The 12072-nt window shown below is 40.1% G+C and overlaps 1 protein-coding gene across 8 annotated transcripts in view; it reads right to left on the bottom strand.

Annotated features, from left to right (window-relative positions):
* Positions 1-12072, bottom strand: part of LOC108934791 (ankyrin-1-like) — a 139822-nt gene that overhangs the window by 44712 nt on the left and 83038 nt on the right. For all 8 annotated transcript variants that reach the window (XM_018752883.2, XM_018752885.2, XM_018752886.2 and 5 more), the window contains 11 exons: positions 11884-11982; positions 11447-11545; positions 10534-10731; positions 9504-9602; positions 6773-6871; positions 5131-5229; positions 2369-2566; positions 1724-1822; positions 1328-1426; positions 794-991; positions 148-246 (listed from right to left, as the gene is read on the bottom strand). In XM_018752883.2, coding sequence (XP_018608399.1) covers positions 148-246; positions 794-991; positions 1328-1426; positions 1724-1822; positions 2369-2566; positions 5131-5229; positions 6773-6871; positions 9504-9602; positions 10534-10731; positions 11447-11545; positions 11884-11982 — 1386 coding nt within the window. The remainder of the gene's footprint in view (positions 1-147; positions 247-793; positions 992-1327; positions 1427-1723; positions 1823-2368; positions 2567-5130; positions 5230-6772; positions 6872-9503; positions 9603-10533; positions 10732-11446; positions 11546-11883; positions 11983-12072) is intronic.

Raw genomic sequence — 12072 nt, 5'->3', positions numbered from 1 at the left:
TTTTTCTTCGAGGAAATAACCTGTCAAAACAAACAAATAGTTTCAGGGGGAAAGTGACTGCTTGACAGCAAATCCTTAGTAGCTGGTTTATGAATAATGTGTTACAGGCCTTTGGACCCGACAGCAGGTCCATAGCAAACATCTTACCCGAGTCGCAGCATACACTGAGGCACCCTGCTTCACCAGGATGTCCGCGATGCCCACGTGTCCCTCCTGGGTCACCAGGTGCAGGGGTGTAAGTCCACTCTGAGGGGTGGTTTAGGGAAGAGGGAGGTCAAGAGGTCACCAGTTACAACATCAAACAACCTGATTCACATCCTGAAACTCATTACCAACACAATCATTTTTTTGCATCCTTCTGTCAGTGTTTTCAGACTGTGGTCTTGACTGAAGAAGATCGGAGCCTTATTCAGGATATTCATTTCCTTTCCTTTAAATACCACAGGATTTTCACAAGGGTACTAGAATCAGCATCACACTAATTATTTTTGGCTTCTGAATAAGTTTTTTGAATATGTATTTTATATTAAGTCAATTGTGCATAAAGATGTAATGTGATGAAACGATCAACACAAATGTCAGGAGGGCGGATGTTCCCCACTTCAGCTGATCAGGTACTCAAGATGAAACCTTTAATATCAGTGTCTTGTAAAACAAAGTTGCTTCAGATGAAAGGCTGACAAAGCAATGAAATGAAATGACTAATATTCATTTGTTCCACATGCCTCCTTTCTTTGTGTTGAGCCCTGCATCTCACACTAACTGTTGCTGTCAATAAGCTCCTTCCCATCACCTTGTTTCCCAGGTTGACGTTGGCCTGCTTGGAAATAAGTAGGGAAACCATGTCGGGGCAGCCTTCCTGTGCAGCTAGATGCAATGGCGTGATGCCTTGTAGGGACTCTGTGTTAGCCGATGCCCCGTGCTGCAGCAGGCAGCTGGCCACCTCCAGCTGGTTCTGCTTGGATGCGATGTGCAGGGGTGTGTAGCCATTCTACAAACAGCGCAGAACACAGTCATTCTTACAAACATATCTGAACAGTATGCATCTTTAAATGCACCTTTAATTAGCTTTATGTATGTGACTGACAGCTTAACATCACAGACCTTGAGCATCATTTGATGCATCCATGAACTCTATAAAATAGAGACTGTGGAATGTCAACTATGTCATTGGGTTTATATAGTGTGGTGTTCAGTGTGTTCATGGTTTGAGGATTCTGTGGTGTGTAGTGGTTCCTGAGGCTCTGTGATCTCTTTAGTATGTAGTGTATCCATGTTCTCTATGGACTCAGGTGTGCAATGGTTCCGGGGCCTAAGGAGCTCTTACTCTTGCAGCACTGTGTGGGGAGCCACCTTTGCTAACCAGGAGTTTCACCACGTCTAGGTTGTTGTGGTGGACAGCCACATGAAGAGGTGTCGGTCCGTTCTGAGAAGGAGAAAGATTAACATTTTAACCCCAAGAAAGAAATACTGATCCAATGAAATATTCATTCAATGACGTTCAATAAGCACATGGACAGCAATGTTCCTGAAGACTACTTTCATGCAATCATTTCACTCATTCAGCATTACACACTCCTTTGTACACATACAATCCAATAAAGACACAAACTAATCTTCAAACATGACCTAAAATGTTTTGAGCACCTCCTCAAAGCTCTCACCTTTCTCCTCACACTCCTTGCTTGTGTCATCTATGCTCATTTTTGTGGCCCAAACATACCTTGCCTGCAGCATTAGGGTTTGCTGCTCTCTCCAGCAGCAGCTCTGCCACGTCCACCTTGCCATATTTTGATGCCACATGAAGGGGAGTGAATCCTTTCTGCAAAGAATCATCAAACAAAATATGACTGAGTAACTTTCATGATTACATACCTGATAGACGTGGTCACCGCAAATAACAAGGTAAATGTGGACAAGAGTTACTACATTCAACGAGATCAGCATAGACAAGAGTCACCACACTTAACTGAAGTAACAATCACCATGATCAAAACAGTCAACGTAGGGTAGCAGAATCTCCATAATAAACATGATGAGCACAGATCAGGGATTAGAATTACAGTAGTCAGCAGCGTCAGTATGGGCAAATAGGGAATCACCATTGGAAATGGTTAGAGAAAATTTACATACTTTCAGTGCAACATAAATGAGTCACTATATGTAATAACCACCATATGTGAAAGAAGTAGTTTCAGAGTCATTACAAGCAGTGCCCCCATATAAAAACTCACGGTCAGCAGAAATATCAGCGTTATAACAAGCAACAGACCCATCACTGGGTGAAAGACTTGTACAACCACCCTCCATTCTGAGTCAGTTAAATGGTCAAAGATGAATATGTATGGCTTCAGTCAGAGGTTTGCACCTTGGTCATCTTAGTTTGTTGAGCCTCCATGTCCAGGAGGATGCGTGCAGTTTGGACGTGACCCTCACGAGCAGCAATGTGCAAGGGAGTGTGTCCTGCTGTTGTAGTGGAGTTGGGGTTGGCCTTGTGCTCCAGCAGGAGCTTCACCAGCTCCTTGTGGCCCATGCGAGAGGCGCAGTGCAAGGGTGTCTGGTCATCCTGGGGGAGCAGGGATGAGACAAAGGATGCAGTAGTGTGAGTGAGACATGAGTGAGAAAACAAATTATGTTAAAATTATCTTGCAATTATCTTTCAAATCCTCCATCCGTTATGGTGGGAAATTGGGCAGGCTCACTGCAATCTAATATTGTGAGTTCGACTGTAACGTAACTGAAAGTACACATTCTCACATTCAGTTAGCATTTCCATACAGACTACCATTTAATGACTAAAAAAATAATGTAACTTTGGAATTCAACTCCGTGAAGCCGAGCCCCCTACAAACAGCACAAAGGAAAAAAAAAAAGATTTGTTAGTGCTACATTTGTGAAATTTTGTGCTGTGAAAATAGGAATTTTTGCTGTTGCTGTGTTTGAGATATTAACATCTATTTTTCCAGGATGTGACATCACTCAGCCCTCCTACAGTGGCATAGACGCTCGAATTCGGGCTCATTTGTTTGTGCAATGTTTGTGTCAGTTTGTGCCACTAAAACCACCGGTTCCATCTCTTTTACTTCTGTAGATAATAATGGTTGTTCAGATGGCATGTGACGTCACCAAGCCCCACTTGCAAATCCATAATCACCTGAATTGCAGAACCGCAAACTGCAGTTCTGTCCCTTTTACTTTTAGATATAAATGGTTACATGACAAGTAACGTCACACTGCTCCATGAAGCTGGCCCCCCTACAAACAGCACAAATAAAGAAAATCATATTTTAGTGCTTTGTTTGTGCTGGTTGCTAAACTGGCATAGATTTACAAAAAATGCAGGAGTTGTGTACTCATGACTCTTGGAAACATTGTAGTGAATTTCGATGTTTTCTGTTTGTTTATAAATGTTTTCAGTTCAGTTGTTCATCAAAAATGTTTTGATGTAAATTATACACTGTTGGCTTTTTTCACACATTGTGATGACCTTGGTGGAACAGTACTGTTCATTGAACTGCACCAGTTTCTCAATCATGTGCAACCACAACATGGACTGGTGAGTGAAATGAGACAGGCAATAGTATGATATAGACTGAAGTTATAATACTGATATTATTAATAACTCCATAAATAATGTGTCGTATAATTAATTAATATCTGAAAAAGTAAGAGAGACCGTAATTTGAATGGCATAATCTGGCACAATCGATGCACTAAACAATGAGCCTGAATTCAAGGGTCTATGCCTTTGTAGGGTGGCTAAGCGATGTCACATCCTGCAAAAAATAGATGATAATATCTTAACAATGGATGAAAAATTTAAATTTTTATGGCACAAAACAGCACAAATGTAGCACTAACAAATCATGTTTTTCTTTCATTTTTGCTCTTTGTAGGGGGGCTAGCTTCACAGAGCTTTGAGAATTTGCTCTTGAAAGTGATTTGCTTTATAGCTATTCCAATTGCAAAACAATACTTCTGGACAATTATGGAATAAATAAATCCATTTAAATCACATTTTTAAGATGATAAAAATCATCCATATTACTTTTTTCTATAATACCTCATGATAGATTACATACCACAGTGAATTGTAAAAAGGTATTTTAAGAACTTGCTTGAATATTTATTAATTGATTATTTACTGTGTACACTATGTATCATTCAACAAACCTAATGAGCTAAGATCATAAGTCTGGCTTCTTCTATCCCTGTATTGGTCTGTATCTTTGTGTCTGGTGCTTTTGGAGTGATCTGGCTTTGAAGGGAATTTGAGAGGGAAAGACTTGAGTAATTTAACCCTTTTTAAGAAAATCGACACTTGAAAGGTTTTGGAAGGCTGCATAAGTCAATTATAGTAAATATGTAAAGCAATTTTGTGGAAAGGAAATTCAGGACTTACTTCAAGATTAAAACTTAAAGAGACCACTACATGTTCTGTATGTATTTTTGCCAATTTCCTTAAGCACTGTGGGAAGTTTAACTTTATTTCATATGGGTTTTGCACAGATATTAAAAACAAGATCATAAGGTGACGATCTTGGTAATATAGAAGTAATATTAAAGGTCTACTGCCCAGTTCACTCTTCTTTAACTCTCAATTTAATACCCAGTTTGCTGCTTTTCCTGCACATTCCATCCACATAGGAGGAAATTACTGGCTGTGTTTGCTATGACTCTGGCTCTCTCAGCTGAACCAGTTGCTGCTGGTTGTTTCATACATCAATTGCCCTGCAGCACAGCAAGCCTGTAGTAAATTGGACACTTGGAGGCTGTGGTGGATGTGTGTGATAAATGACATGCCTTAGTGGGGCTAGAGGACTGTGGTTTGCTGATAAGACAGAAACATGGGGACACAACAGAGCATCTTTGGGGCATCGAGATCCTAGATGAATAGACGTGAGTTTTCTTTTGTTATTTCTGTGTAAAATGCTGATACCTGCTGAAGTGTCTCTTGTGTGTTTGCCTCATCCCCAGAGAGCTCATCGCCTTTCTGAGTCTTTGGCCTAATTTCTCTAAGAATCGTGGGAAGTTCAGCAGTATTATTAATTGCAAGCAGGCCTTTTAAAATGTAGCAGGTGGCCAGACTCCAGCATTTGAAAACTCATTGCTGTGTTGTCAGCAGGCTACCTTGGCCTTAGCATCCACTTGTGCATTGTTCTGCAGGAGAAACTGGGCCACCTCGCAATGTCCTGCCCGTGATGCCATGTGGAGGGGGGTCTCCACTTTCTGTGGAGAAAACAAAACAATCCGATGAACACGTGCAATAAGAATGAAGTATACATGCTCTCAGCAGAATGACAAAGGAGGACAAAGGGTCTTTACAAGTGATTAAAAAGAAAGTTATACACTTTTTACTCACAAAATTGCGTAGAAGTTTACCCACTATGTCAATAAAAGCTTAGGAATCAGACAATCATTTGGCTAGACTTATTCTATTTTCATCAAAAACTCAGATTGTGAAGGGTCTCGGTGATCCCATACTGGACACGCACCTATACTGAGGTACATTTACATTTACATTTATTTAGCAGATGCTTTTCTCTGTGTAGTGTTATCAGCCCACACATTTTATACACCAAGGTGACTTACACTGCTAGATACACTACTTACAATGAGTCATTCACCTATGCAGGTAGTGTGGCTAAACAGTCTAAGGCAGTGGTTTAAGACTCGGGTCTCCTTGGGGGTATGGGTTCAAATACCACTACTGGTAAATTCTTTAAAGAGCAAAGCAAGCATGACTCCACAAACTACGTTCAGTTTAGAGCCCTTTGTTTTTGTCTTGTGTATTTATTGTCCTGGATTCCTGTTCTTGTGTTGCACCATGGTCTCTGGGGAAACGACATTTCGTTCCACTGTATACAAGCTATATAGAGGAATAACAATAAAAGCAACTTGAACTTGAACTGGGAACACTGGGTGAGACTTTTTATTATCTTTTATTAACATGAATAAAAATTACAATGCACAAGTATACCCTGGAATAAGGGATATATAGTCGGTATAAGGACCGATTATTTGGGAATGTCTGTAAAGTCAAGGAATGCATAATTCTTTTTCCCCATTTAAAATAATGGGAAAGGTCCCCCCGTTTTATGGACTGTTTGTATACAAACTGTTTTTAGGAATGAATTAGGTCTGTATATTGGGGAATACCTGTATTTTAAAATGATGTAAACAAAAACAATTAATATCCACAGCCTACTCCATGAAGCTGTCGCTGTTCAGTTTCAATTTCTATTCTATCTGAGTGCTGCCCCTACTGGTGGAAAGCAGAACAGCAGGCCATTTTCACACGGCAACAGTAAAATTTGAGTAATTAGCAATTAAAAACAAATACTGGCAAATGTTCATATCTTTGAAGATTCGTAATTTGGATATTCCTAACATGAGGTACAAGTGTATTTAGCAATTGCAAAATGGTATAAAAAAAGGGTAGTATACTACAGCAATAATTTCAACCAACCATCTAACCTTCCAACCGTGCAACATCAATAACCACTTGTCGGGTCGCGGTGAGCTGGAGCCTATCCCGGAAAAACAGGGCGTAATGCTGGAGGGGGAGGGGACACACCCTGGATGGGACGTCAGTCCATTGCAAGGAACCTGAAGCAGGACTCAAGCCTCAGACCCGCCACACGGTTGGCATTGGCCAAATCTACTGCGCCGCCACACCCCCCTTGTAACAATTTAATTCTGCCAAAACTCTCTGTTATTAACACTTTAGGTAATGTGGTGAACTTTGATGAACGGTGAATCCGGGACCCACCACATTGGATACGTTGGGGGAGGCGCCCTTCTGGAGTAGGATCTTGACAATATTGAGGTGTCCCATAAAGGAGGCCACATGGAGCGGGGTCAAGCCTGACTGCAGAGGTTAAACACAGACACATACAGTTGACAAATACTTGCACAAAAACTGTAAAATCAAACACCTTCTTGTCTAATGAGATCTTTTACAGTTTATACTAACAGAAAGCAAAAAAAAATTAAAAATAACATTCTTAAAACAACAGTCTAACAAAAATATACACCCAAGAACTGATTTATTGGCTACAACAACCTGTTGCAACCCAACACAGTGAGTCACATTGCTGTGACCTGGTATATGAAGGCTCCAGACAGGATTGAGAAGCCTAGTTACTGACTGAAGGTTAGAATGGACAACACCTGTTATCTAAGTGATTCTAAATGGGCATGACGGTGTGTGTCAGACCCACCAGTTTCAGCATCTCGGAAATTGCCACTGGATTGTCCACACACTACACTATCAAGTGCTCACAGAAAATGGTTAAATTAAAAAAAAAGAAGAAAAAAAATCCCAACAGGAGCAGTTCTGGGGCTGAAAATATCTTGTGAATGAAATTGCAAAGACTTCTACAAGGTAACAGTTGGGTCACCAGAAAATAACAGTTTGTCACAACAGTTGTGCACAGAAGGGTATCTCAGAATTTACGACTTATTACATGAAGAAGCATATGGGTTAAAGGAGCAGAAGGTCGCACTAGATCCTTTTTGTGTCTTTTCGTGGGTCCACTGGTGACATGATCATCAGAACTGCGCAATTAAAGTATGAAAAAATGTTGGTTTAATGAATCCCTGTTCTTGTGACATGCTAATGAATGGATAGGTATTTGCTGTAAAGGGACTGGATACAGGGATCCATCCTGCCAGGTATTAATTGTATAGGCTGTTTATTGGTGCAGATGAGGCCCCTTAGTACCAAGTGAGCATCATCTGTCACAGTGTGCCTAAGCCTTGTTGCCGACCTGGTGAATGCTATCCATTCTCCTTTCAATGACAATGTATTATATTACAAATTCCATGAACATGACAGCCACTTTACAAATCTGTCTTACTCAGTGTACTTTTTAGAATATACTTGAGGCCAATGCACATTTTGGAAATAATATCATTTTTTCGAAAAATAAGTGAAGTTGACCAAAGTATTTGATATTCGCAGTTTTTTATTTTACTGGTCATTTTTGTTTTTACTTCAGAATTTAGTATACCCTTTAAATCAGGAAATAAAAAGAAATGGAACTGACAAAATTATTGATACTCCAGACTCAATATTTGGTCACATAGCCTTCGGCAAAAATAATTGCAGTCCTGTAGCCATCAATGAGGTTCCTGCACCTCTGTACCGACACTTTAGCCAGTTTAGTCCCAGTTCTCCCAAATTTGAAGGGTCTCTTCTTCCAATTGTTCTTTTCAGATCTCCCAACAAGTTTTCAATTTTGGTCTGGACTTATTGTCGGTTTCTTCAGAAAAATCCAGCATTTTGCCTTGAACCATTCCTGGGTGCTTTTTGAAGCATGTTTTCAGTTATTGTCATGCTGGGAGACCCCTTACCTTCTGCCCAGTTTTTTCACACTGGGTATGACATTGCACTGCTAGATGCTTTGTTATTCTCCTGATTTCTCTTCAAGGCACCCAGTGGTAGAGATAGCAGCCCAAAAACCTCCTCCATGTTTTAATGTGAGGAAGAAAATTTTTTCATTCATTTTCTTTTATGTAAACATAGAAATGGTGCTCTTTACTAAAAAGTTCTAATTTGCTCTCATCTGTCTGCAGGGCAACATCTCAGAATGATTTTGGCGTGTTCAGGTGTCTTTTGGGAAACTGGAGGGCTTTCTTATGTCTTTCTCAGCAGTGAGGTCCTTCTGGTTTTCATAGCATATAATCCTCTTTGAGTTGAGTTGAGCTGAGTTGTTAAGAGATGACATGAGCTCAAACTGTGGCACTGTGTCTACAGGACAGAATCTGTGTAACAGTTGATACTGGTACTTTCTCTACCATTTAAACAATCCTTCATTTACAAGAATTGTTTCCAGCTACATTCCATGTAGATGGGTTAGCTACAGTGACATGGGCCTTAAACCTCTAAATAATGTCTCGATAACATAGTATAACATAGGAATAGGAACATCAAGGGCTCTAGAGAGGAAATTGAAACCTTGGGATTGTCCATGATTGGCTGATCACCTCAACCAGTTCTTGAGTAGTAATGAGCACCAGCCTCTATTCTTAGTGGTTGAATGAATTATTTTTATATTGCAAGTGCATACAACTCAACACAGGTGAGTTTAATTTCAAAATAATGGAGAATCTGCTGGAAATCTAATAATGTCTAATTAATAGTCTAGCCCAATTTAAAATTTCCTGAGAATAAGGTAAGATTTCTCAATTATTTGAGCAATATGCATGGGTACCACTATTTTTGACCGTGACTATAAATGTGTTGGCAAAAAATGTACAGGATCTATCTATCTATCTATCTATCTATCTATCTATCTATTTCATTTTTTTAGTTGATATTATTTTCCAATGTGATTTACCTTATAAAGCCTTTTGCTACAATATTATGAAACACCTTCAATCTTAGGAAGGTTTTAAACTTGTATTCATATTCTAATGTGGACTCATTAACAGCCTTGCCTCTAAATGCTACCCATACCCTTCTTGACAGTGTTCAGCTGGGCTCTCTGTGTTCTTACCTCTGTCACAGCCTCCAGGGATGCTGAGTGCTTAAGCAGGAGATCCATCACACGCATGTGGTTCTTCTTACAGGCAATGTGCAGGGGGGTGAATCCATTCTGGCAATGCACAAAGGAACCAAACATATCTTCCATAAGACATCTACCTCATATAATGCGGATCAGTCTTACGGTACACTGCATGCTCCTGTATGGTAGCCACCTGTACACTGCAGGAGGACAGGCTAGAGCAAAACTAGACATGGACACTGACAGCAAAAATGTGCTTAGAGACTTGGGAGACTGAAGTAGTTATCATTTAAAGCAGTCATGCATGCATGAATTAGGACACGGCCAAAGTATACAAATATTTTCTTAGTGCAAAATATGGCATCACCCTGATACTGTCAGAATACAGTATATATAAATGCAAAAGGTTTTCAAAGCCATAATAAAAAATATTTGCTCCAGTACTGTATGTACTGATATAAAATGTATGTAATGGTACTGAATGTAAAATGAACTATTAAATGAAAATGAACTGTAGATATAATTTATATATATTATAGTATATATGTTTTGTCTCTTTTGGCAACAAGTACAGTGTGTGACTGAAGAATGTGGGAAGAGTTGGCAATGTCCTAAAGGCATTCACACATATGATTCCTTCACTGGGATTCCTTGTGTCATTTTCATTATTACTTCCAAATTGCTTTCAACCACTATTTTTTGTAAATTACCTTGAATGGTTTTAAAAAAAATTTCATGTCCACTTCAGATAGAAGATACTGGGTTGGTTGAGTGACATGAGTCACTCAGCTGCTTTTTCTGCTGAATTCACACAATCAAGATCAATGGTAACTCAATACTCAAAATGGGAATGGAACAATAAGAGTGTCCATAATCAATGCAGCCATGTTGGAAAGAGTACTAGACAAAGTGCTTCTTTGATTCAATTTGTTAATGACCAGTGCTGCTGGATTATAATTGGCTATATTATTTTTAATAATTAGTATGAGATTCTGTGAACGGAAGGCTGGAGAGAACAGACCAGTGCTCGGGCATTGGGCTTGGCCCCCTTGTCCAGCAGCACTTTGGCCATTCGATGGTGCCCGCAGTGTGCTGCAACATGCAGAGGGGTCAGGTGGTCCAGCGTGATGTCGTCAATCTCTGCATTGTACTGCAGCAACTGCCTCACGCAGTCCATGTGATCGCCCTGTGCCGCCATGTGGATGGGAGACAGGCCATTCTGGAAGAAAAAGAAAGAACCCAAAAACATGAAGACAAGCAAAATATGTCTGCAAGACACACACACAGAATTTGCTTACAAATATAAAAGAAAAAAAATGCAAAAATAATAATGCTGTGCTTTTTAGCCACATCAGGCAGTAACAAATCAAAAATCTACTTGGTTCTGACAGCTCGGTGCCAAGAAGGATAGGAAATTACATAAATAACAATAATGACTATAGTTAATTTTATTTATTCTAGACAGTCTTGGCATATTCCAGCTGTAACCCAAATCTTTTTCTGGCAGCTTACATCTTTTTGTGTGCCAATAATTTTTTGAGCTTTTTCGAGAAGAAGACGAAAGGAGCTGGAAGAAAACACAGGGTGATTCATTGGCTATTTAAATATTTGATGCATATGGTTATGTTTGAAATTTCTTTTTTATACATACTGTAACAACCCGAATTACTGAGGAGTGTCACAATATTCATTGTAAATGGTTGGAACATTAGGAATTGTTGGAAAAATGTAAAATAGTTGTCCAACTGCTGTGGGGGCTGGCAGGGGTTATAAGGGAGTGAGTGCTTGTTGGACTGTGTGAGGAGGGTAAAAAAAGCTTTGTAATATTTACAATAAATGTTGTCTGTGTGTCCTTTTTGTCCCATTCGAACCCACAGTGCAGTGCAGTACAATGCATAATCCAACAATTCCCACTTTCCCCAGCAAATTCTGACCTTGGTCTTGGCCTGCAGGGGAGCTCCATGGTCCAGCAGGATCTCAATAACTCGCACATGGCCATTCCTGGCTGCACAGTGCAAGGGGGTCAATTCGTCCTACAGTGGAATGAGAGCATGGAGTTAGTTGGTCCTCCTGGCTGGAGCTCCTACAAACACTGACCGGCATCAGAGCACCTGTCTCAGGGTCAGTACAAGGTGTTATCTCTATATAAATATGCCTTTACTAGAGCAGTCATTGTGTCCTTCTTTACATGTTTGTGCTTTATATGTTTGCACAGCACCTGTACCATTGTTTATGTTGGCACAGTTGCACAAGTCTTTAGTGCATCTCACTTGTTCTTAGGGTTCTTTGTGGAATGTAGCAGTGCATCTGTGGTATGTGTTTCCATGTATGTGCATCTGGACCAGTGCTGAATCCTTGCACAGAAGTTTACCTTGGTCTTAGCATCTATCTGTGCCCCCCTGTCCAGGAGAAGTCTGACCATGATCACGTTGCCCCTCCTTGCCGCAATGTGCAATGGTGTAATGCCGTTCTGAGACAGAGAGAGAAACACGCACATTTATAATAGACGCAACTACTCATACTGTAATCTTGCTTGCAGCTGTCTGCAATATCAATATGT

Source organism: Scleropages formosus, chromosome 1 (assembly GCF_900964775.1).
Source record: "Scleropages formosus chromosome 1, fSclFor1.1, whole genome shotgun sequence".
Classification (NCBI taxonomy): Eukaryota; Metazoa; Chordata; class Actinopteri; order Osteoglossiformes; family Osteoglossidae; genus Scleropages; species Scleropages formosus.
This window is presented reverse-complemented; position numbering and strand designations above follow the sequence as displayed.